General features: G+C 33.0%; 2 protein-coding genes and 1 long non-coding RNA gene across 3 annotated transcripts in view; 1 reads left to right on the plus strand and 2 right to left on the minus strand.

The window, feature by feature from the left end:
- Positions 1-6404, minus strand: part of LOC119830189 — a 16900-nt gene extending 10496 nt beyond the window's left edge. Inside the window, exon 1 of the long non-coding RNA XR_005287834.1 lies at positions 6112-6404. This is a non-coding gene — a long non-coding RNA (uncharacterized LOC119830189). The remainder of the gene's footprint in view (positions 1-6111) is intronic.
- A 9195-nt stretch (positions 6405-15599) lies between these two features.
- On the minus strand, positions 15600-22735 carry LOC119830319 (DNA replication licensing factor Mcm7-like). Its single transcript, XM_038353289.1, has 16 exons — positions 22585-22735; positions 22404-22507; positions 22186-22326; positions 21990-22117; positions 21766-21857; positions 21381-21607; positions 20573-20755; positions 19796-19980; positions 19358-19526; positions 18533-18685; positions 17727-17893; positions 17199-17365; positions 16693-16804; positions 16387-16485; positions 16184-16304; positions 15600-15763 (listed from the first exon to the last, which is right to left on the minus strand). Exons 1-16 carry the CDS (start codon positions 22613-22615, stop codon positions 15683-15685), a joined length of 2160 nt encoding a protein of 719 aa, XP_038209217.1. The 5' UTR covers positions 22616-22735; the 3' UTR covers positions 15600-15682.
- A 449-nt stretch (positions 22736-23184) lies between these two features.
- LOC119830581 (DNA polymerase alpha catalytic subunit-like) overlaps positions 23185-26615 on the plus strand; it is a 4884-nt gene continuing 1453 nt past the window's right edge. Inside the window, exons 1-7 of the mRNA XM_038353650.1 lie at positions 23185-23304; positions 23382-23579; positions 23734-23918; positions 24186-24410; positions 24512-25093; positions 25529-25720; positions 26375-26607. Of these exons, the coding sequence (XP_038209578.1) occupies positions 23289-23304; positions 23382-23579; positions 23734-23918; positions 24186-24410; positions 24512-25093; positions 25529-25720; positions 26375-26607 (1631 nt within the window). The 5' untranslated portion in view covers positions 23185-23288. The remainder of the gene's footprint in view (positions 23305-23381; positions 23580-23733; positions 23919-24185; positions 24411-24511; positions 25094-25528; positions 25721-26374; positions 26608-26615) is intronic.

Genomic DNA, 26615 nt, shown 5'->3' on the forward strand with positions numbered 1-26615 from the left:
TTTTCTATGTTGATCTTACAATACTATGTTAATAAATGTATAATGTATACAAAATTTTAAATAGGAAGAGCCAGTTTTATTCTAAAAGTGTATTTGATTGCAATTTTATTTTTACTTTTCAAATTTATGTTATTCAACAGATTAGTGATAAAATAACGATACCGAAGCATAAAAATAGTAAAAACATTTATTAATAAATAAACGGTTTTCTAATAAACTTGCGAAGATAAATTTCGTAATAACATTTACTTTAAAAGAAACCTATTTATGTTTAAATTAAAGTAAACTAATTAACTCATTCCATCAAAGCTCCCCCGCTTCCTAAAAATTTGTATGCACTTAAGTGCTGCATTGAACAACTCAATAATCCTTGATCTTAAGCACCTCATCAACTACTCAGGACCCCTAAATGTATGAAAGACATAAAAAAAACAATAAGGGCACTCCCCTAAGATATTAAAACTTCCGTTACAATAAAATTTTCGTTAACATATTTTTTTATTCCAATTTGTTTTAGCCGCTCTTCTATCAGTAACGTGAGCCGTTAATATCAACGGAAAAAATTAGCTTATCTTTCATAAAGTTTTGTTATTGAAATTATTGAAAGCTTGTGTAACGTGAAATGAGTTAAAATAGAATTTGATCAATTTAAATGTTAATATAACTACATTTAATAAATGTCTACCTATTGCTGTGCGTAATAATAAATGTATTTTATATATATAAACAACCAAGTGTATGCAAAAATAAATTTTTGTAAATAAAAATTATAAACTATTCAATAAAACTCTCTCCAACTCCATGCAACGTAAAATACATTTGTATTAGATTTCAGTGAGTAAATGTTAAAATTATAAATACTAGAATAAAAAGCATAATTCAAACAGCTTCATTTATCTATATTCTAGATAGGCATTACGCAAACACAGCACGGCTTGCTACGTGCCGTTCCGACTACGAAAATGCTTCCAATTTATTCGGACTTTCATCACTCCTTGACGAAGTATACTCTTCATTTAAAGCATTTTGGTGTGAATCGCAAAACGAATGTACGTATGTGCTTTAGTGGAATTTCATTCGTATGGGCACGTTTTCATTCTGCAGAGTTATGAAGTGATATTAGTTTGTTTTTAATAACTTAACCTTTTTTTAAACTGAAATTTGTATCAAGCGTTATACGTAGAACTCAATTTGTAATTAGCTTAAATAACAGCGAACTTTTTCTGTTAAAGTAGTGCTTTAAAGTCTAAATTGAACTTAATCTTTTCTTTTGTTGTAATTTATAACAAAAAGGAAAACCTAAATTATACACCTTTTGGAAACCGTACAACCGAAAAAAAAACAATCACAATTTACATAAATACCCAAAAGTAATATCCGTCACCGGTCAACTAATCCTCGAAAACAAATAGAAAAAACGTTCAAAACTAACAGTTACAGATAAGACAACAATGCCACCTTGGCGATAACTTTGCGAGTTCAAGGCGATTGTCAAAATGCATACACAATAATATACCTGCGCGCAGGTACGGCGGTGCGCACAATGGCATTCCAAACATGGATATGAATCAAACTCGATTCGATATTTCAATGAAACCAATCCCAAATTATCAAATTTCGATTTGTGAAAATAATACCCCCGAATATCATTATGGAATCTTATGAACGCTTAACGCGAATTGAAAAATATTGAAAGGGCAAGTGAATAGAATGTTCTACTGGATAGAATGTTCGCCTGATTCGTAATATCTATCATTTATTTACTCGATTTTTAACCGCATTTTAACGACATTTTTACCTAACACTTGCATTAATGACTACAACTTTCCCAACCTTCTAACATTGGGGGTAATTTCATTAGTATAACGGAGCAGGTGCACCTTCGATCGGGACCTCTATTACCAATCTGTCAACCATGTGATTAGTGTTTAATAAAAAGAGGGTCTTCCGAAATTAAACAGCGCTTCGTGAATTCTAATTGTCTTTAAATGTTCGTCCAGCTACATAATAACATACATTATCTGTCTATAGGACTTTAAGTACATTTTACGGCGAAAACATTTATCCTATTGCGATTGACGTCAGCCAATTTACGGTCTGGGGTCTTGGATATTTATATCGATAATTCCAATTGCCTCGTTTTCCCTAAATGTCATTTAAGGATGCGGCCAGCGTGTTTATTGGAACGCGAACAAGTCCTCCCCACTTAAACAACTGGTTCCATTATTTGTAGGAGCGGCGACCTACCACGCCGACAGGAACAATGAAAGTGAGAGAGGCAGGAATGTGCGGGGCGCGGGGAGGCGCGGGGCGGTCGTTCCCGGTTCCCAGGCGAGGAATGTCAGCACGACCAACAAAGCCTACCGTCCGCCATTCACCCCGCTCTGCCGCCACCCTAGCGGTTCCGTCTCGCACTCATAATTTTTCATAACCCCGTAAGTACCGTTTACAAACCAAATTGATTCGAATGCTCTATTTTCGCATCGCACGCTCATGTATCGAAGGAACAATGAATCGTAAATGCGAACGCGAACATACATCGAAGTATTAATGCATGTTCAGTAAAACATTTAATGCGATATGATTGTTCCATTCATGCGCAGTGTCAAAGTTCACGGCCATGTGTCAAATAGCTACAGCTGATTTAACACATATCGCGGTTTGTTTACTCCGTACCTCAGAACGAGACTAATAATAGTACAGTTACACTGTTATTAAACTAATAATCTTATCAAACAGAGTGTAGCACTTGTCCGCGTCTAACCGTTGATTACTTAAACTACTGTATCGTCTAGCTCGTAACTCGATAATTGCACGTATTTTAGTACTGTGAATATAATTGCTCTATAATTTGGACATTTATTTTTTGTTGTCGTGATAGTTTCGTATTAATCTTACAGCTTATTTCTTTAGTGAAGTATAACTACATTTTTTTTATTTATTTGTTTGTCTGTCTTTCACGCCGCCAAGGAACAATTCAAGGGTATCATTTTTATGTTTGGGGATATTTAAATAAGGCTAGAGAGGCTTGGTATTGGTTACATTTAAGTTGACTTTGAGCACACGAGCTGCGGGTAACAACTAGTTGATTGTAAAAAGTGTACATTGATTGTAAGAGATACATTGGTTTTGGTACTCTATTTTTACGGTAAACGCAAAAAAATGAAATGAAACCCTAAAAACTTAAATACACTCATACATTGCACGTTTTGCCAAAAACAGTAAACAAAGTAAACGCAAATAGCGTCAAATAAGAACAAAACCGTATTTCGCAATCCGTTCAAAGTCAGCCATAGCTAAAACAAAGGGAGTAAATAAAAAAATTGCCCCGTGTCTGTGTTTATGCACGCGAGGTAGGTATTAGCGCCAAGCTGACTAGCTTACACGATGCTTACACGATATCCAATGCAAACTAATTCAACGTTACGGAACGTGAGTGCAGTAAACTAGTAAATTATTAACTCCATTTAGATATACATTTACAATGTATACGAAGATTTTTACAGGATAGTCTAGTAGTAAGGATTAAAACGGAAAATAGACGAGGAAATCCTTATAAAGAATAATAAAAGATGGCACGTCTATGTAAATAAATACAATCACCAAAAAAAAACCTTGTTCAATAGGTATTTCTATTATAACGTTGGTCAACAAGTTGCGAAATTCCTCGAAACCATTTTTCTGTGTATAATCATCAAAGAGTACTCGTATATTTAGTATACGTGTGATAAGGGATAACTTCAAATTTATAGTGTAATTCGAATCTACATCTGGTTTTAGCTTTCTCACACGTTTATTACCGATACCATATTCGATGTTTCCAAATCATGTCCAAATCAATCAAGCTCAATAGATTTATCCAAACAAATCAACAAATTAATGCTGGTACACACATGATAAAACGTATGGCCTCAGCGGATTCAAATCAGATTTGCAAACCAAGAAACACGATCTCAACATGTAGGTATTCATATGTCAAAATTACATTTTGCTGCGTCCGAACAAGATTTTATCGCAAAGTACAGTGGATCATTGTCCACACAATAGATGATTACACTAAGTATTGTAATCCTGTTTGTCATTGCCACAATTGAACCTCACATGCGATACGTTGCGGTCACACTGTTATGCTATTAGATCATTCATTTGTTTTTATTCATTGTATAGTATAAGATTACATCATAACTCATAACAACTGGACACTTCATTATTATTAAGCAAATGCTAAATCAACAAACACCCGATTTTAACCGAGCTGCCAAAAGTATTAAAAAGCCAATCTAGTTCATTTTAAATTATATTTAAATTCTAAGAAGACGAAAAATGATAACGCCGTAGCATACGGTGATAAGAAAGTTTAATTAATAATTGTTTTAAATCTACATGACCCTTTTGTATTGGGTAAATAATAAATAAACTTTAAATGTTTTTTAATAAAACGTTAAGGTTAACTTATTATGAGGTTAAAGACACATAACGATAATGAAAAAACAAACAAATTTTATAATAATAAACTATCGATACCATTTATCACCATTCGAGTTCGCTTGAATGCAGTTTATAGTGTGAAAATAAGAAATACGAAGTGTCTGCATACATAAATTAGTTCTTAAGATCAAGGAGCTATCAATATTCATATTCTTGTGTTTGACTCAGACTGCTCATTGATAAAATATTAAGACAAATTTTATTTCTGCTTTACACGAGTATAATTCGGTGCAAATCGACCTACAAATACTACATCCGGAGGGTCCAAATCATTTAATTCTCTTGGGGTCAATGTTAATCTTATCTGCTCTCAGTATTTCAAATTAAAGTTAAATAAGAAACTCTATTATAATTATGACAGATTATGTATAAAACTTTAATACAAATTGGTCTTAAAATTTACGTAGTAGAATAAAGAATCAATCCTTTTTTGGACATTTAATAAAATGGACACCCAATGTCGGTACTAATGTGCTTTGTCTTTATATTTCCAACTGTTACCTTTAAAAAAATTATTATATATATCAGATTATATACAAACTAAAATATTTTTGGATGTATACTGTTATATATATAAATTAATGCTTATTATTAATTAACATATCATATCTGTTATATGCATTATCCTGTTATTTTGTTTAATGTCTTATTGCATTACGTTATATAAATATTCATATTATATACATAAAAATACACATATTTATCATATTCATCATTTTGCGTATACGCTATAGTACCTACTTAATATCTACATAAACCTTGTTGTATTAATTTTTAAGCATCAAAGAACATAAATAATATGGATAATACACTACTTTAAAAATGGAGAAACCGACAACTTTAAGCCTAATATTCAGTCATAATGTTTAAAGCATTTTAAGTTCATTTATCCCATCCTAGAATACGAGGAATTAAAAAGAACACGTTTGATGCTATTGTTTTCTGGTTCACTTTTTTTACTTAATATTTTCTTGGGATGGTAAATAAGTTAATATATAAATTATTTCGAACGAGTAAAACTAATTTTATACTTAGTGATAGAAGAATGTTTCCCGACGGAGATGTAATTGAGTTGAGAGCTTATCAGCTATTATTTTTATTTGAGGGAGTCTCTTTGAAATATAGATTATCCCTAGTAATATTACAAATGAGAAGATAACTATTTCTGCATGTGTCCTCTTCATATCTAAATCGCTAAACTGTTTTGGATGAAATTGTACAGAGATAGTTGGAAACCCGAGAAAGAATTGGATTTTTATTCCAGAAACCCCACGGAATCGGAAAATCCCTAGACCGACTATCTTCCCCCTAGTTTTCGAAAGCAAAGCCGCGGGCGGAAAACTAGTAAAGAAAAATTTCTCATGATAACGAACATCAAGAAACTCTACATGATACAATACCTAATAACATGTATCCTTAATACACTGGTAGTGTATACATACAACTAAATAAAATTAAATGAAAGCTATATTTATTCATTTTAGAGCTTTTGCCACTGAACATGAACTTTTTTTTAACAGTTTTAGTATTTATCGAAATCGATATAACACATTAAAGCACGTAGTTCAGTCAAGAAAACCAGACTGAAGTTTCGTGAAATCGTGGTGTTTACAAGATTCGCACCTGGCTCATGACTGTCATCAGCTGATATATTATGTTTCTTGAAGAAGTCTTCAGCGAGACAAGACGCCGCCGCCGCCGAAGCAGTACTCACACACGCCGCAATACAAACAAGCACTAAACACCTCATGGTCACAGGTACACGGTATAGTCATAGAATACGAAACACACACGAAATCAACGTAGTTCCGGAGACGAGAGCGCGTGCACCCACATCGGTGCGCATTCCCTAACTGGCCGCGAGCTGCGTGTGACGACCGGCCCCAACTGCAGATCGCATCGTTATAAATTAGGAACAGAAATAAAATAACTGGAAGTAGCTATGAGCTGTCCGGAGCACTTTTAGCAATTTTAAATCTTTCGACTTTTTTACTTTTATATTTCAAAGTCAACTTTAGAACCTTTTATACGCCGTGACTCCAGTTCCTTGGACTTGAAAGTTTCGTGCACATTATATATTCACTTCGCCGCTCCGCTTTTAGCAAGTATGCTTGGAATAACATGAAACTTTTGATATTGTATAGCAAACTCAGCAAATAATCTAGTTGAATTATTATTTTGAATTGCAACATTTGCTTTTGAAAGCTACCTTCTGCTTTACAGTTTTTATTGTGAAGTCATTATAATAAATATATAATTAGGTAATAGATGTGTTTGAATAAAGTGTATTATAAAGGTCTGTGCAGTGTGAGCAAGCACCTCGGCGGCAGACAAGTGTATACCGCAGCGTTGCGCGCGCACTGCTATCGAACCATTTGAGTCTGCTCCACGAGACACACGACTTTATTAAAATAAAGCCTTAACGTACGACATTTTGTAATTGCAGTTAATTGTTATTCTTATACCACTTATATACTAATTGTATAAAACTTGTATGCAAAATGTGTAAGTCCTGTTCAACGCTATTAAAGATAAATTATGTAATTTATTGAATGTATACGTACATAACATTCACCTTAAAAACTATTACAAATTTACATAATTATCGGGTCATATGTCATTTAAAAATAAAATAATCTAAATAATAATAAAATTATTTCAAATAAAGAATAGAACCCTGTAACCATGGATTTGGTATCGCGCTACATTCCGGCTAACAACAGTTGAATCAAAGCATTCTTATATTCCTCGAACAGTTTTAAAACACACGTTACATGTGACCTTCGTGTACTCACGTTGCATTTTCACGTTCACCCCGAACGGAAGAGCGTCTAGCCAGACTTCCAGACATAGCTAATACTTGGTACACCGTGAATTAAATCACGTAGTCACGGAATGCTGACTCTTACAGTCCTTTGTTTGTATAATGTTCAAATATTTATAGTAAGATTTGTTTCAAATGCGGGGATGATAATTGCATAAATGGCAATTACAAAAGTATTACTCAATATAAATATTCCAAGTAGATTGTGGTATAATTCGCTATTTTAATAACAATATTTATTTCAGCTATTGTGTATTGTGTCAATATTGTTTTTATTACAAAGAGGTCACCCGTGAAACGTTGCAAGAAATCTCACGTTCGTGACACAAAAGGCATTAAAATTATTTAACGAGCCACTTCACACAGACTAACCTCAATTTTATTCAAGTCACATAAAACAATCGCGCACAAAATATTTTAAGGTATAAAGAAGCAGAAATGACCCATTCCGATGATAAATGCCGTTCAAATGCCATATTTATAATTTATCACCCGATAGATAATCCAGGTAGGTTTCATTGAGTCCCGACACCTCGCCGCCCGCCGTGATGCTTTTGTTACTATGGGCATAAGAGCGGCAGCCTCTATTGCTCTCTCTAAGTCAAACGATAATAGCGAAAAGTGAAAAGTTGATGAATAAAGCGCTGACGTTGTAAACATACAATGTGCAAGTGATTGTCTTTGACACATAATTACCTAAATATATCTTTATATAGATTATTTTTTAACAATTTGACTAAACTTAGATATATTTTCAATTAAAATTGATTGTTTTTGTGTATGCTTTAATGAGATTTTTTCGGTCACTCATATTTGCACCAATACGCTTTCTTCCATACATGAAGGCTAACATTTGTATAATTCGCAAGAGTTTGAACGAAAATGAATGATCCGGGTAAAAATCCCTTGCTCTTGGATCCATTGAAAGTAATAAATAGTTCGTATTTACATCAAGTCTCATGTTGGATTTTATGTCCAAACATTTTTCTTCACAAAACAAAATTGATCTCATATGTACAAATAATGCCTACTTGTGTACGAATCTAACACAAATTTAATTTTAAAGAAGCTATAGCAATAACGCTATCTCTTATAACTCAAAAACGTATTTATACTGCTCCAAACTGCACACCGGTTATGAATGTTAGTGGTAATAAAAGGGACGTCTCATTTATTATTGACAAATATTTCGCGTTAAGCCGAACTTCGGTGTCTAACGGAAGGCGCCACCTCACCTTTGTATGAATATATTGCGCACAATGACATTGTAGGGCCTACTTTGGCGGTAACTTGTTTTGAGAACCATTAACATTATGATATATGCAGGTGGATAACAGCTGCTATCGCTATTTATAATTGTTTTCTTACATATGGTTTATCCGAGTGATATCTTATAATACTCAAAACATTTAATAATAGCGACTTTTTTAAACATCGTCAGAATTATTGAATTTAATGTCTCTCTTTAATGTAACTAGACTTTTTTCTGTCGGTTCTCGTCTTGCAATGGCAGGAAATAGCATGAATTGTAAGTCACCGTCCTCTCCATGGCTGACAGTTGCGCGCGCGTTTATGTCTATTGTGCGATGCGCTTGCGCATGCCTTTGGAATTTCATTTAAATATACTTTTTGTAAGCGAATACTATTAAGCACCACTCAGTTGTGAAATGATTTATATTTGGTGTGACTAATGGTGTATTTATTTCTCAAAAAATTTCTGCATTGGGTGAGACTTCTTCCATCTGATGTGTATTCTTAAATTCGAAATATACGTTTCCTTTTAAATTGTTCTTACTATCAAAGTCATTAGTATAAAAACAATAGAGAGAGGTCATGTTCCTCGTTTCTCCTATTTACAGCACAGGCCACAAAATAATTTAACTCTAAAGAAATATTTCATGGTTACAATTCACACAATATTTTCTACAATACTGGTATATATTGAGTAAAGGGATACACATCGTTTAATATTGCAACATTATTTAAAAACATATTCAACTATAACTTTTCCAGCCGAAGTACACTTAAAACTGTTTCGTCGTGAACATAAACTATTTTTTTACCTGTAAATAAATATAATTCAGTTAGTGTATCAGCCTAGGCGTGTCGCATCTTGTCGACACACGAGAATTTACGCAAAGCACACAAAAACCCGCATAAAAACAAGCGAACACAATGCCAACAACCGTAAAAATTCTTTACAAATAAAATCATCTAAGAGATGCGCACTCATTTGGAAGCCATTGTTTGAAATATTGAATGCATTTTGTTTCAAATAATCTGAACTACTCTATGACGGATATGGCTGCCCTGCTTACTGTGTTTTATAGCAGATTTTTTATATATTTATGTGCTTTAATATATTATTATTCAATCCCTAAAAATACATAAATAATACTGTTCAAATTACTGTGTTATTACAATACATCGTTTGTTGAGAACGAATAAGAGAAATTGGTACTTGGCTCTTAGACTTCAGGGGTCCGAAACAGCCGACGCGTTGTTTATACCTAAAATATGTACATATTAACGATCAGATAGTGCAACATCATCATTTGCCCAGTCGGATACACTAACACAATTGCCGTGTAATTAATAAAGACCGGTAAAAGGTAAAATTTAATGGTTATCAACGATTTAACGTTTAGTAGGTGGTAAATTTATGAGATATAACATATATTATAACAGAAAATAGGTAATTTAGGGAGTGTATTTGTGTTCATAGTATATCTGAATAGTCATAATTTAAGACCATATTTTTCTACAAGAGTTTGACGTTCGGTTATTAGTTTAAGATATGACTTAGGCAGATATATATTGAAGGAGAGCCTGTGAGTATTCTACACAACAATGCTCTGTAACGCTACTTAACTAAGATTATAGATTAATTAATAAATATTGAGTAATAATTGAGACAAATCCGACCCTATTTTGTATTATCGGTCAATCCGATTGCAATCCGACGTTTTATGGTGGCCGCCATTTTTAACTGATTTTCATCAAACATATTTAAGAACCACTGCAAGGAAACTGGCTTTTAAATTAAAAAATCCGCATCGAAATCGGTTCATCCGTTTAAGAGCTTAAATGCCACAGACAGGCATAGACAGACATACGTCAAACTAAAAACCCTCCTTTTTTGTGGTGGGTATTAAAAAAAGATATTTAAAGTTACAGCTATACTCGTAGATGCTACGTCATCCACAATGTTTCTTCTACACGCCTAGTTCAATATCGAATCATCGTTTTATAAAAATAACCAAAATGCAAATTACCATTGAAAATATATAAATTTCAAGCACATTAAACGCGATTCAAATCTTCGATCATTATTAAACTTTCCTGTCGATACACGACAATAAACATAAATAAAAACAATTTACTGAATGCGATTGGAAGCGAGCCATTGTCGAGCAGTTGAGAAATAAACGAATCTATTGTCAATGCGATATATAAATCATTTATATTGCGAAAGCATCGAAGTCTACTTTAGTCAGAAAAATTTCAAACCCTTTTCATGAAATAATTGAGAGTTTATAAATAGTTTTTAGAGGTTATAGGTATTATAGGTGTTATTCAATTATTTAACAACGTTTCGACTCTAATTTTTCGGTGCATATCAGAATTTAGATAAGTAAACTTATTCGTCTTGAACTATAACACGTAAGTCCCGTATTGAAGACCCTTTAAATAAGGCATAGATAGACTGATTGATTAAACAATAATTTAATTTTACAGAAAATACGAACCTCTATTGATTGGTAAATCTTGTGTGAGCGGAAATCATCTTCATAAAAGATATTCGGTGTTAATTTCGACACTAAATCAGATATCCAGATTAAATAGAAAGAATGCGATAACCAAGTGAGCTCAAGTTTATATAAATAGATAATGCAACTTAAATATACAATTTTATCAGTAGTGGTCTGAAAGAATGTCTAGGCAAGCAAACACTGCCGGTTGCGTTCCCACCCCTTCAAAGCCTGTCACTAGCGAGATATGATTCTAATTTATAATATCTCGTTTTATACGCTCGATAAAAAACCTTCACACGACATCACATGATCATTACCAGGTCGTTAACTTATTTTGTGACAAGAAGGACAATAATATTTCGAAAATTTTATTACGTTAATTTCATAAATTAAGATACTACAATTATATATCTTCTTTATATTAAACACACCTTCGCCATAGCTAAGGCGCTATACTTTTATGTCAACAATGTTTATTCAAGAGCTTGTACGGCGTGTCGCCTGTCGTGGTGCTAATCCCAGCAATCATCATACAGAATCGATTTCCGATTTAGTAGTTATAACTTAATACGTTTGTGATTAAAACGTAGGTTAACTAGGATATACAGACTAGACTAACCCTACCATTGCAATTTTTTTTATAGATTAGTATATTATTAATATTTTTTATTTGCATATATTTATAGTATATATTTAAAATTTGAATTCATTCCGAATACAACCACGTTTCTATATTGGAAAATATGAGACATACCTAAATTGTACATGAAATTAACTTCCACAGAATTTCATCAAACATTTCGTGTCTTATACGGCTTTCATATTTCAAATAACAAATAACAAGATGTGAGCCGACTCGCCTCAAATTATACAAATTACGCAAAGGATATTCAAATTCATATTCGCAGTTACGTTTACAATTTCAACAGCCCTCAAGCTTGTTTTATTTACTGAGTAAAACATTATTCACACAGCAAAAGATGTCTGCCAAATGCCTTTTATCTCACGTATGAAATATTTCTGAAGCATTTCGTATGTTTACTTGCGATCTAGATGATCTTAGTTTATTCAAATGCCGCTTGTTTATTTAAATTATTTACTATTTACCTTAACTAAATATTACAAGTTGCTCTAATACTTAAGATACATTTCTCAAATATCATTCCAAGGTAAACTAGCAGAATATCTGTATATTTCACTACCTAAATAATCACATACTATTCCAGACAAGTACCTACGCTTAAAGTGATAAGAGGTATTTCACAATCTACTTCAGTATCGATTGTATGACCCAGACTAAGCATTAGCTTTTTACAAAGTCCAAGAAATTGTTATTAGCTAAAAGACCAAAAAATTATATAGTTGTCCTAAAGCTGACAAGATTTTCACATATTTCTAAATTACGTAGCGATGCCATGTACGCCCATTGACTTACAACTATAGAAATAACAACAACTTTTTTTTTTAAAACTATTATAAAATATCAACGCTCAAATTAACTCTGAAAATAGATATGAAAGTTAAAGTTATAAAACAGAATTATTAATTAAATGATCGTTTATGTCATAAAAAGCTAGCTTTTCAAATAAACTCTTATCTATCTAAAGCAGCACCTGAATGGTGCGAGCGAAGCGCGAAACGCCCGCCGGCATCGCTTTGATACACCGCACTCGCATTCCAATACAAGATAAATCGTATCTCAATGAAAATCTATTTCATGCTTAAGCTGCTTCTACGTCACATTATTAATCCGTGCCATAGCTGTAATGAATGGCTTTGCTTGTAATTAATGTGCAAAACAGAATGAGCTTTGATAGTCATCGAAATGGTAATTAGAAACTTATAGTGCTTAATTTGAATATTACTAAATAATTCGTAATTACGAATTGTCTCTATATGGCAAATGTGTTTTATGTAAAATTACAGTATTACTCCAAGCCTCTATATTAATCTATCTATATTATTCCTTGATATACAATATGTAAAGAAGTATTTTTTTCATAATTTCAAAAAGACAATACAGTGGGTAGATATTTGGATTATTAGAAAAGTCATAAACGCGGCGCTATCAAGACATCACGTAGACGAATGAAACAATTTCACAGAAGGTGTTCACAAATCAGTGGAACGTCATGCCGGTAATTATCCGGGCAACTCTCCCAGATCCGATACAATCTTCCGTCCCAAAACCTGTGTGAGTAACTCGTGAGGAATGCGAAGTGCGAGCGCCGGCGGTAGTCGGGGCGCGAGAACCTGCTTCAAACAACTACAAAACATCATAACACAAACACTTTATGCACAAAAATCTACCTTCCTCACAAGTAATAAGGATAGAGGTACCTGCAACAATGTTATTTTTTATGTTCCTTTTTTAGAGGTGTCAGTTAGCGCCGGCGACAAAGCAATCCTGTGATACAGCCTCCGAAACTGATAAATAGATCAGGGTTACATAGGGTTTTAATATTTTAATTTGCATGTTAATTAGGGATAATAACTTGATAAAAAATATGAGATATTTTCGAAGACATGAAGTTGGCTTAAACAAACTATCAATAATATTATACTTAGTATTTTCTTGTGTTTGATTTAACGCAATATATTATATTAACGTTTAGAAATTAAAAACTTGTATGAATTTTAAACGCGATTTATTCATTTTACTATTAACTCGACGTTACGAACACTTTACAGCGAGCGTCGTCACGGTCTTTAATTTATAAATATTATACTTAGAATATAACAACGTGATGTTGTATAAAATCTTAAAGAGCTACAATCCAAAAAATTGCTTTACTTTTTACTTATTATACTATTGGTTTCTTGAACTATTCTCGTTATCCATTAAATAACTACCTATATAGGTACTTAGGTTTATTGACACAGCTAGAATTTTAGTTCGTAAAACTAAAGTTTCCGAACAGGTAAGTATCGAACGCCAAGAAAAAGTTTTAAAGCTAACATTAATCATTGCCAAAACTTAGCCGTGAAGAAAGGAATTATATCTTCTTTGGCGTGTTCTATGAGTTATGAGATTTCCTTGTAGGACGTGTTTTCAAGAAAGAAGTAGTTATTAATTTGAAAATAAAAAAAGTAGGATTATACAGATTATAGTATAAACTAATAGCGTTCCGAGTTTACATTGTTTTATAAGGAAGAAAGTCTCGGGCCGCGTGCACCGTCCTTACTTAATGTTAGAAATTCTTTTCTTCTTCTTATTCTTCCATTACGTATCTTCCGTTCCGTTCACAGAGTTCGAATTGTTTTATACCGATGGAAACCACAAATTATTATACATAATCAGTCACACATCAGTTGCAAGTCAAATTCGGGACACGTTTAATGCTCAAGTTTTCCAGTTTCATATTGCATAAATTTGTAATATTAACCTCTACTTCCAACAATCCACGGCCGTGCCTGACAATAATAATCAAAAACCACAACTACAAACAACTTGTGACGTTTATTAAAGGCGTCTACTTTACCAACTTCCCCTTTCAACTTTTTCAATTTCAACCCAAGCTTGGGGCTTAGACGCGAAAAGCTTTTCGGTATCTACACCTATGATAAGCAGAAAATTCTTTAAACGCTTTCGAACAAAGTTTTGATTAAATAGTTATCCGACTCAAATACTACCAATTTATATTTCTTTTATAACATTTTATTAAAAAAAAGTTTTATTTTAAAAGATTGTTGTATTTAAACTTAAGAAAATCAGTTAAGACGATAGTTGGAAGTTAATGTTGCTTTTCCAATCATTTAAATGACAATTACGGTTAGCTTCGTGAGGACCGTTTTACCAAAATCATGATGTCCTTGCAGTAGTTAATCGAGTCATCGTATTTCTAAACCAACACTGAACTCTCAAATAAATTAATTTATTTGATGCTAGCATTGCAACTATAGGTACTGACTATAGATACATACTAATATAACGTCTCGTCGTTTTTTATAACATTGCTTTGAAAAATATTATTCTGTGAACATTTATATAAAATAGGTCATTCCTTTTGCGCATTTCCTGCATTCGATTGTTTAAGTTAATGTCAACATATCCACACATTCGGAATGTGAAATTCGGTCGAGAGTCGTGACCCGTTCCGCGACCCACATGAAAACTTTAGCACTTGTCAAGCGCGCTTTAATTTATTTATACTTCTCACTCGCTTACTAATTAACTCTTTACTGTTTGTTTCGCCTGTTTGTGTTTCCTTTCGTCTTTTTATTTTTCTCAATAAACAATTTCATGAAGTTGAACAACAGAATGCTCATTTAGTATAATAAATCTGATCAGTTCTTTTTTATTTGTAGTTCATCAACATTATTAACGAAGTAATAAGAATACTTGTTAAATTGTATAGTTAAAAAAATTTATTAGTTAATCCTATAAATGCACAAGGAGTTGTAACAAAATATGGAATAACTCTTTATTATATTTCTATCGAAATCCTCTATGCGCTTTATAAATAATTCCTATTGCATAAACATAATAGGAGAGATACACAGATATTTATAAAAAAAATAAACAATTTCAGTATTTATTAAAAAAAAAACATTTATTGATCATTCACAAAACTTATAGCTACATAGGCAAAACAGATCTTATCAAACATCAATGTTACATAAACGTAATTTTGGTCCGCACTTGATTCACTTGCCATACATTCAAATTTTCATACTCTTCGATACACGCATCCACCTGGAAGGAAGGGTTTGAGTTAGCTGAATCCCAAATCTATAATACAAAATTTGTTTTTCCCCACACTATACATTTAGTAAAGAAACCCTCATGGATTACAGTAACGTCTTAAAGCATTACTAATTTCACTGAGGCGAAAAAGACAGAGTCGTGTCGTCAAGCGCCATCACTTATCCACACTAACCACCAAGGTCATCTGTTTATATATTAGACTATACAGAATAATAACAGTTCTCCGTCTTTGGACAATTTCAATTAAGATGACACAATGGCGAAATGTCTAAGACAGATCTCCAGTGCATAAGCGTGAACGCAAAGGCGTCAACATAATCTACTAAAAAGTACGGACAGTTTAACGTGTTTAATAACACAATATTCCTTGGAGTAAAATTCCCGTTAAAAAGTCAGAAACAAATATACCTGATCGGGTTTAAAGCCCTTGTCCACACAGCGCTCGATGACGTCAGCGATCTTCACCGTGCTGGCTCCGCCGGCCAGCTCGCGCACCACCGCGAAGATTCTGTCTGTTGCGCTTATACCCCTATAATATTGATTTTATAGTATTAGTACAATATCTTCTCAAACATATGCATATAGAAATACAAACAAATAATAATAAGTACCTTTGAACATTTTCTTCGACGTGTTGCAGCGACTGTTTCGACATATCGACGAGGCGAATTGCTTCAGACACATCTTCCTTCTCAACCACATCCGATAACCTGATGCGTAAATATACATATACACTCAATATTCAATTCGATCGATATATTTTTAAGTAGTGCAATCAGTGCATATTAGGTAATTTTTAATTTTTGAAATGATTTAGATACAACCTTTAAAAAGAAGTCCATATCATAAAGTATTTATAACTTATATAATGCATATTATATGAAACTGGAAGCTAAGACATATCGTTTGTAATTTACCTGAGTCTGGCGAGCGCAGTGGAGAGCCGCAGCACGGCGAGCAGGTTCCGCGCTGACGTGAACGTCACGTCGCGGCTGTTGCGCGCCTCTCGACGCAGCTCTACGTATGACGCTGTGACAAACATAATTATATAAATTATGTCTATTAAGTGGCTTAAAAGTCTTCTTCTAAATATACAAAAAAAAACATAAAACATAACTCTATAGAGTTAGCTACATATTTTGCTGCAAATAAAAGAGAGGCTTAAACTAAAACGCGCTATGTATATCTTATAGGCACTGCCCAATAATATGTGGATAATATACTCTGACTCTAGGTACTACATTGTACGTGTACAGCTCTATATTCACCGCTCGCTGCTCTACTCTAGGTGCCGTTCTCTATATACACCGCTCTAGGTGTCGCGTTTTAGGTGATGCGCTTTAGATGCTCTACTTTAGGTATAGCTCTACATGCGCTCTAGTCGTCGAGCTCTACGTATACCCCACTAAGCGAGAACACTCACAAACGATATAGTCAGTGAGGTGAGTGGGCACGGCGGGCTGCTTGCGGCGGGTGAGCGCGACGTAGCGCCGCACCAGCCGCATGCTGAGCGCGCGCACCTCGCTCGGCGGCTGCGACGAGTGCTGGTGCACGTACGCGATGTGCTTCGCCAGCTCCAGGTCTTTGTCCCTAACGAATAACAACCATCATTATTAACATTGAAACATTAGGTGAGAAATTAAATATATAGATAGAAATATTTGTGGATCTTCAATATGAGATATACACTCAAATACAGGAACAGATGTCCATTAGGTTATCTTTACTTATAAATAAGATAATAATCACGAAAAAAGTTATGCGTTAATTGGCAACACTAATTATGTTTCATTGTTCAAACCTTTGCATAACTTCCACAAACATGGCAAAATTAAAAATTATGCAAATTGTTCCAATTTCAAGTTCAATTTCGAGTTTAATCAATTGATTTTTTTTCATGTCTACCAAATAAATACACATTGTACAAGATAGGTATGATATAGCGTATTACCTATTGGGCTTGTCCTGTATGAGCCAGAGCAGGTCGAAGCGCGAGAGCAGCGCCGCGGGCAGCTGTATGTTCTGCTCGATGGTGCGCTTGGGGTTGTAGCGGCCGTACGCCGGGTTCGCCGCCGCCAGGATGGACACGCGCGCGTTCAGACACGTCATTATACCCGCCTGGGTATTGCACAACCTTTATATATCAAGTTACTCCACACATTATCAACCGACTTCAAAAAACGAGCGATTGTATCGAAGTTGGTTTAGTTTTCACAATTTGTAGGACGTTTAGCATTTTCGTAAAAATAATTGTGTTAAGTGAACAAAATACGTCATAAAACACACCGTAATTTCGAAAATTGGTGATTGCTTGTTGGGAATATATATATAGAGCTCTTATGAAACTTTACAGATTGCAAAGGCATTTATATTGATTATCAAATTTGGTAAACTAGTAGTTAATACTTAATCGATGTTATTTTTGTATAATCTCAAAACACCTAACGAAATGTTTTCCAAATTCCAATTAAACAATTTGTATTTAAAGAGACTGCTATTGATATCATCCTAGGAGAAAAATATGTTGTGAAAATTAAATTTTGAGGAGGCTAAAATCCGGTACAGACAATTGAATGAAAACATATATTACAGAAAGAACCATAAACGTTAAGCTAGAATCGCATAATCAAGGTATTCTAGCAACGTAATTCATTAGGCCAAACTTCTTTACTTTGTTTTGTTAATTTATTATTGATTCTTTATTGCACACTTACAAAAATAAGGTACTTACAATGATGCAATTTATTTATACATTACCTTAGCTATACTGATAGTCTGTTGTTCCATGACCTCGTGTATAGCTGTACGGTCAGTTTCCGCCATCTTGTCGAACTCGTCAATGCAGCACACGCCTTGGTCTGCGAGCACTAACGCGCCGCCTTCTAGCATCATCTCGCCAGTGAATGGATCCTTTGGAAGATAAAGATATAAAATTAGTCTTGTATTCGGTATAGAGTTTCCCGCCATTGGTATATTGTATTCCCACGGCGGAAAAGCCTGTATGGAACTTATAGTTTTTATTTATTTATTTATTTATTTATTTATTCTTTATTGTGCACTTAATTAACATTAAAGACAAAGAAAGGAGACAAATAAAACTTACATCTAGGCACAATGGGCGGTCTTATCGCTTAGAGCGATTTCTTCCAGACAACCTCGGGTACAATAGAGGACTATTATAATAATAATATGTGTAGTAAAATTATTATATATATATATATATAAATATAAATAAATAAATAAATAAATATATATATATATATATTTAATACATTGATTACGTAAAAATACTCATAAAATCCCTATGTTTTTTTTTCTCATAAATGTATGTACATGTAGACAGACAGAATAACTCCCACATTTATAATTTTAGTTGGCATTTCAATTACTTTTTTATTTATAATGACAATGCCGCTTGTTGGACAGAATAATTTAAGTAAGTTTTAACAACTATTATAAAAACCAATTCACCTATTATAAAAATTTCAATCATATTTATCAAAACCTCGGAAGGTGGACATTGGAAATTTCCTGGAAACAAAACTAGAACACAACATCAAATAAAACTTGTGTCTTCAATACCTTCATAACAGCCGCAGTAAGACCGACTCCAGAGGAGCCCCTGCCCGTGGTGTACTGCGAGCGCGGCGCCAACCGGTCGATGTAATTGAGCAGCTGGGACTTCGCCACCCCAGGGTCACCCATCAAACAGATATTTATGTTACCACGAATCTTCATGCCATTGGGACGCCTATGAAGTAAAGATATAAATTACAAATACAAAATAAATAAGGTACTTCATTATTAAATACTTCCATTATATATCTACCATTTTTGTAATCAAGCATTATTACACTGCTAAAACATATTCCTGCACAGTTTTATAAATCAAAAAAAGTCATAGTATATTATAAACATTATTGCATATAAAATAAATAAAATTATTAATAATGTTTATGAAAAAATAAATTGACTTTCATAATGAAAAAAAACAATAAAACAAATTAACTGAATACATACCTATCTACTCCCCCTACTAAAAGCAGCAACAAGGCTTTCTTAACATCTTCATGTCCATAAATCTCAGGGGCCAGGCTTCTGGCCATACGAGAGTATAGGTCATCTTCTGCTAGCTCCGCTAATTCCTCCTCTGTCAGTGCTTCAGCTAGCTCACTTTCATCACTTTGGTTTAAGCAAGTTACAGCCTATGGAAAAATATTTTGAAATAATGTCAAAGGTAAGAAAAAGTAAAAGAATTGGAAATATGAAAAAAGTTATGCTTTCTACTTTTAACTTAAATATATTCTGTATCATTTCCGTAATTTTTGGGTAGTCCTTGTAATTTTTAAAAGTAAATATATTTAAAAAATCATTCAGACTTAGATTACTGATTCTTTTCATCCTTCTACAAGTTAAATATTCTCCTGAGCAAGTATTAAACAAAACTTAATTGAAAAATGATAATTCCTCATATTTCTTTTTTGGTTGGTATAACAAAAGAGCATCACAGCATTGTTCCCAAACAATGATAACCTATATTTAGAAATTAAAAACTTTTTAAAGGATTTTAATTGCGATTTATTCATTATATTATTAACCCGACGTTTCGAACACTTTACAGCGAGCGTGGTCACGGGGAGACCTCCTCCCCGTTTTTAATTTTTAATTTCTAAATATTGCTCGCGTGAAATCAAACACAAAAAAAAAAAATGATAACCTATATACCAAATCTTACTGACAAGTGTCCTTTCACACAATAGTTTGCAATTTATTTTCATGTCCTTCATATTAACTCACATGTGCTTCCAGATAAGTATCAGACAGCAGCCCTTGCACCATTTGTCGGAATCCCGCATTCAAGAGTGGTAAGAACACACCAGTGACCGCCACGTGGTCGCCGGGCTGAGCGCGTCTCGTTGTCTCGCCGCGGCAGTAAACAGATAGCTGGCGGGGAATGTGACCCACTGGCACTTGGTCGGACTATAATAAGAATTAATTTATTTAATGCATCAATAATAAATATAATATATTGAGATTAAAGATACAGAATCGGCTAAAATAGCAAGCATATATTACATTGACTGTATGTCATATTGTTATACAATTGTTGATAAATATAGTCTTTACACATTAAATTAGTTCAAATAACTTACTTATACAGGTGAAATAATAACATCAAATAATTATTTAACATTCTCAAAAAACAACATTATAAAACATGCATAAAACACAATTCAAATTAATTGTAATTTCATCAGGTTTTCTAAAATAAAATTTGCATTTTCTAATAAAAATTACTAATAATGTTCAGTAGAAATTCAATATAATTTTTGGAAGTTTTTGTATTTTTTTTTTTTCATATTAAGTATGTATATATAGTATGTATAATAGATTTTTAAATAAGTATAATATTTGACTATAGGCTACAACCCCATCAAAGTTTTATTTTTAATTATTGATCCTCATTTTTTTATAAATATGAAATTTTCATTTATCCAAAATGACACGATTGAGTAGCAACTATATTAAACAGAATGGTTCTTAAAAACATTATTAATATACACAACATAAATTATGTACCACATCTATTGCATAAATTACTAACATGCTCTTGAATTTTGAGTTCCTGGAATTTCTGGAACCTAGATCCTCTCGTCTGTAAATGAAGTTGTCCAGCAGTTTTGTTCAGCCGACATTCATCAGCAGTACATGCTGGAGGTGGAGTGAATTGCAGCGCTCTTACTGGCTGGTATGTCTCCGCTCCACAAGCACTGCATGAGTATGTCGCTACTATGAGCAGAGGCTTAACATCTGTGCACCTTGTGACAATACCTAGAATGTGTTTTATTCATTGTGAGGGTTAAAAGAATATAATAATATTGATAATAATTTATGCATCTCTCTCGTCTACATGGGTGTTGTATGAAATAGTTAGTAAATTGTAAAGTTAACAGTAAAAATAATATTTTTATCTCTTTACTATATCATACCTCTCACTGTGACTAATTTGCCAATATGTTCAGCTTTTACTTCTCTGATTGGTACTGATTTTGATGTAGATAAATCTTTAAAGTATACTTCACTGGAAATTAAGACACACATTTTAAAAAATCACTAAACTTTAGACACCAAATAGACATGAATATACAATGATAACTAGGAAAATTCAGTAAAAATTATATCATCTAATAGAATATTATGGAGATAAACTTACAATCGTCTTATGAGCTCTGGTGGGTATCTATTTCTAGGATCCCTCATTTCACCTGGAATTCTGTGGTTTCTTGATTCCAACATAATTCTGTGCTCTATATATACATCCAGGGCATCTTTGGCTTCAACCTTAAAGAAATATTTTATAAATATTTGCTCCAAAACAGAAAGTGATTTCTACTGACAATAATTCTTACCTCTCTTTGTTTATAATCTGGTAGCATATCATACACTACATCAGAAACCATATTTGTATAACGCCTAGTATTTTTGATTACAGCTTCACAAAGTTCTTCATTCATTTCATGCAAATCATCCAAATCAACTACAAATGCTATCTATAAAAAAAAACAGGAAACGTTAAAATTGCTACTGGAAAATCGTATTAACTTAACCTAAAGTGATGTAAACATACCTGCTCCCTATGTGCTACCTTGGTTAGCTGTTCAGAATATTTAAAAAACTTATGGCCCTCATCATCGGTTTGACAAAAGTCGATAAAAAAGTTTTTAAAGGACTCTGAAAAATAAATACAAGTTATAGTAAAATTGTTATTTTTTTATGTCAGTATTTAATGTTAATTATAATAAGTTCACCTTTGTCAGCTGCATAATCTCTCATAGCCATTTTTTGGTATTTATTTAACTTAGAACCCAATAACACAAAAGAAACAGAAAATATTTAGTAAGCACAGAAATTAAAACACAAATCCCAACTTTGACACATTGACAAACTTTTTGGCGCGAAATCGTAATGCCAAATGCTGAGCCAGCTGCCCAAAATAAGGGACATGAGTTCGATATTGTTTAACCAGCGCTGCCAACATTAAAGATAAAGATTGTTTTAAGAATATCTAACGTAAAATTAATAAAAGTTCAAAGGACGTCTTTTTGTTTTTCAATCGATTAAACATTTAGTGCATAAAATTTAAAATGTAACTAGAGCTTCACCAAGTTACCTAGGAGGCATATTTTCAGCATTACTACGATTTCTGCAAATATTCAATATTTTTAATAGCACAATTAAAATGAAGGTATATAATCTAAATGGAAAATCATGTCTTGGATCTACATATAATTAGGTTATTATGTTTAGCAAAGAGTAGAATGTATATTAATACGGAATCACTAGACAATGGCATGGTAATCGTAGAAAATAATGTCAATATTTGGCGCCAATTTAAAACGTCAAAGTGACAAATATGTGTGGTATGGTTTACAAAAACTAGTAAAATTTAAATTGAGATGTATTTCGCATTTTTACATTAATAAATAATAATTTGTTCTCATAATTCTTTGAAATGGCAGACTCCTTAGGTAGGTTGAAGAATATTAGATTCGTAGTGAAGGTATGTTATTGTTTGTTGGTAAATAAGTTTTCGTTTTGTTTACAGCTGGGCAAAGAGCTAAACGCCAGAAAGTAGATAAGCATGGGCGAATGTCAGCTTTTGAAAAGTTGAAAAACCTCAAAAATAAAGGATCAAAGCATAAATATGATGTAGACGAACTTGAAAACGTGTATGACACTGTCGATGAGAGGGAGTATAGTGAACGTGTGTTGCAAAGGCAGGAAGAAGATTGGATCGAAGATGGTGACTATAGATAAATTTCTGCTGTTTTTTAAGTCATTTCTATCTACTTTTACTATTTGTAGAAATACTAAATTAAATTCTACTGGTTAGATGCATGGCAGGACAGGTAAATAATATATAATTCAAGCTTTAGATTCTATCACATTATTTTTAGATGGTACTGGTTATGTGGAAGATGGACGAGAAATCTTTGATGATGATGAAATCGAAGACACATATGTTGCATCAGACACTAAAGAAAATGGAAGAGGTCTTAAAAGAAAAGCCAGAGTGGCTCCAACTGCAGGGAAGGGTAACATTAGAAACCTTTTAGGAGCTATGCCTGCTAAGAAGAAGGAGGTAAACTATTAAGCTCATGAAATACATAAAAGTAATATTGAAAATTAATATTAAATTTAATGTTAAATAAGGCATCAATACAGCACATCAAAATAAATCTTAGTTGTTTTATTGTGCAACTTTTAAGTAATATGCCAAGTATAAGTTTCTCAAGGTATTATTGCTGTATATTCTTGGCCAATAAAACTTTCCAATCCAACTTGATACTACCAACAATAATTTAAATTGCAACTTGTGTTCTATAATACTTTAATTTTCTATTTACAGGATGTTAAGATATCAGAAGACAACATTCTGTCTGACATTATGTCTGATCTGGATGGTAGTGGTCCAGCAGTTGTAAAACCAAAGCCCTTAGCTACACCTAAGGCTAACACACAATCAGCTAAGTCAGATGCTCAGAATTACTTTAAAACCCTATCATCATCTGTTAAGAAATCTGTTGCTACTGTAATTCTTGATGAACCTCCTGTTATAAAGCAAGAGAAAATTGTAAGTTTTTTCTTAAGCATTTAATTAAAGTTAATAACATTTTATTAAAGTTTACCACTTCTGAGTAATTATAATGATCACCATATTTCTCAACATTCTAGAAAGAACACATGAAAAGCCCACCTCTGATAGAAAATGGCAATGCTGCTCCCAAAAAAAGCTCATGGAAAATAGACAAGGAAATAAAAAAAGAACTAGAAGATTCTCAAACACAGAACATAGAAGAATTTAATACACAAGACATTGATTTCGGGGATGATTTCAGTAATGATGCAGCAGTAGAAATCAAGGAGATAAAAGAAGAGCTCCCCAGCACGGCCAATACTATAACAGATGTAGCTGAAGAATTCATGAATGAAGACTTTGAAATATTTCCCACTAAACAACTGAAAAAAGATTTAAAACCATTGCATACTACTTGGAATGAGCAAATGGGTGATAACCATGTTGTGAATTCTATACAGTCTGATGGAAAATTGCCTTTACAGACAAATAAAGATGGTAAAGAGGTCCTTAAATTCTACTGGTTAGATGCATGGGAGGACAGGTATGTGAAGCCAGGAGTAGTATACTTGTTTGGTAAAGTGTATGTGAATCCAGCTAATAAGAAAGCAGGATGTGTGTCCTGCTGTTTGGTTGTGAAGAATATTAATAGGCAGATGTTTTTGCTACCTAGGGAATATGTAAGTATTCTTTATATTACAGGAATATTTCATAGTGCAATTTGATTGAATGAGAAAAGTACTTTGGGTGTCAAAGGTTGTGTGTGTTGCGTGTATAAATATATATATACAAAATTCTTATGTCACAATGTTAAGTATGGTAACTAACAATGTGACACAAGAATTTCCCCTCTCTCCAAAATGGCTGGACTGATTGTCATGAAATTTTGTGAGCATATCAGATAAGTCTGAGAGTCGGCAAACATCTATTTTTCAAATCATAAGAGTAAGACAGAACAGCATTTGCCGGGTCAGCTAGTTTACCTAGAAATGTATAAAATATTTTTTGCATAACACCCTTCATTTTTAACAAAATATCTACCTAACTATCGCTAAATCTAACTATTGCTTTTTATTTATTTTATGTTATAATATTTTAATGATTTTTTTTTATAGAAACTAGACCCAGTAACTTTAGAACCAACAGATGAAGAAGTGACCATTATGGATATTTATCAAGAATTTAACACTTCAGTAGCATCGGAATTGGGTCTTAAGGAATTTAAGTCTAGAAAAATCACAAAGAATTACTGTTTCAATATACCAGATATTCCTGCTCAGTGTGATTATTTGGAAGTGAAGTATTCTGTGAGTATATTAAATATCAACAATATGGATCTGGATAAAAATGCAAAAAACAAACATACTTCTAGCCTAGGGCTACAAGTATGTTTGTTTTTTGCAAAGTAGCATCACTACATAGTATAAAACTAAGTCGCATACTCTGTATCTATGCTTAAATGTTTAAAACTAAGCAAGTGCAAAGCTGCGGGCTAAAAGTTGGTAAATAATATTAGAAAAATCTGACAGGCCATAGATATATACTTAGATACCTAGATAAATAGATTTTTTATGCTCATAAAATACATGTACTGACTAAAAAGAGTAATGGATTAAATACATGTTTCCTATAAACAATTAAATTCAGGCATGAATGCTAAGGATTTTCATTTTAAATATCGGTAAACAATGTATACTGTATCTAACTACTTCTAGAAGTATAATTGTAGTTAGATACAGTATAATATCAGTATAGACTGATAATATTATAAAGCTGAAGAGTTTGTTTCAATGTGCAATCTCAGGAAGTGCAGGTGTTATTTGAAAAATTCTTTCAGTGTTAGATAATTAAGGAAAGCTAATGGCATATATAATACCATCAGTGAAATCAGGTGGCACAGCTAGTATAATGTGTGTAGCCAGGGTCATACACCTTATAAAAGGCAATTATTTTAATTTTAGGCATCAATACCACCACCACCCACAAACAAGAAATACTTAACTTTCTCACATATTTTTGGTGCTAACACATCATCATTGGAGATGTTATTACTAGAGAGAAAGATTAAAGGTCCTTGCTGGTTGGAAATTGTGGAACCTGACAATGTTCAGGCTAAAGTGTCTTTGTGTAAACTGGAAGCAAATTGTGATGATATGGAAAATATTAATGTTATGAGAGGCGATGAAGATTTGGAGCCCCCAC

This window comes from Zerene cesonia, chromosome 11, assembly GCF_012273895.1.
Source record: "Zerene cesonia ecotype Mississippi chromosome 11, Zerene_cesonia_1.1, whole genome shotgun sequence".
Taxonomy (NCBI): domain Eukaryota; kingdom Metazoa; phylum Arthropoda; class Insecta; order Lepidoptera; family Pieridae; genus Zerene; species Zerene cesonia.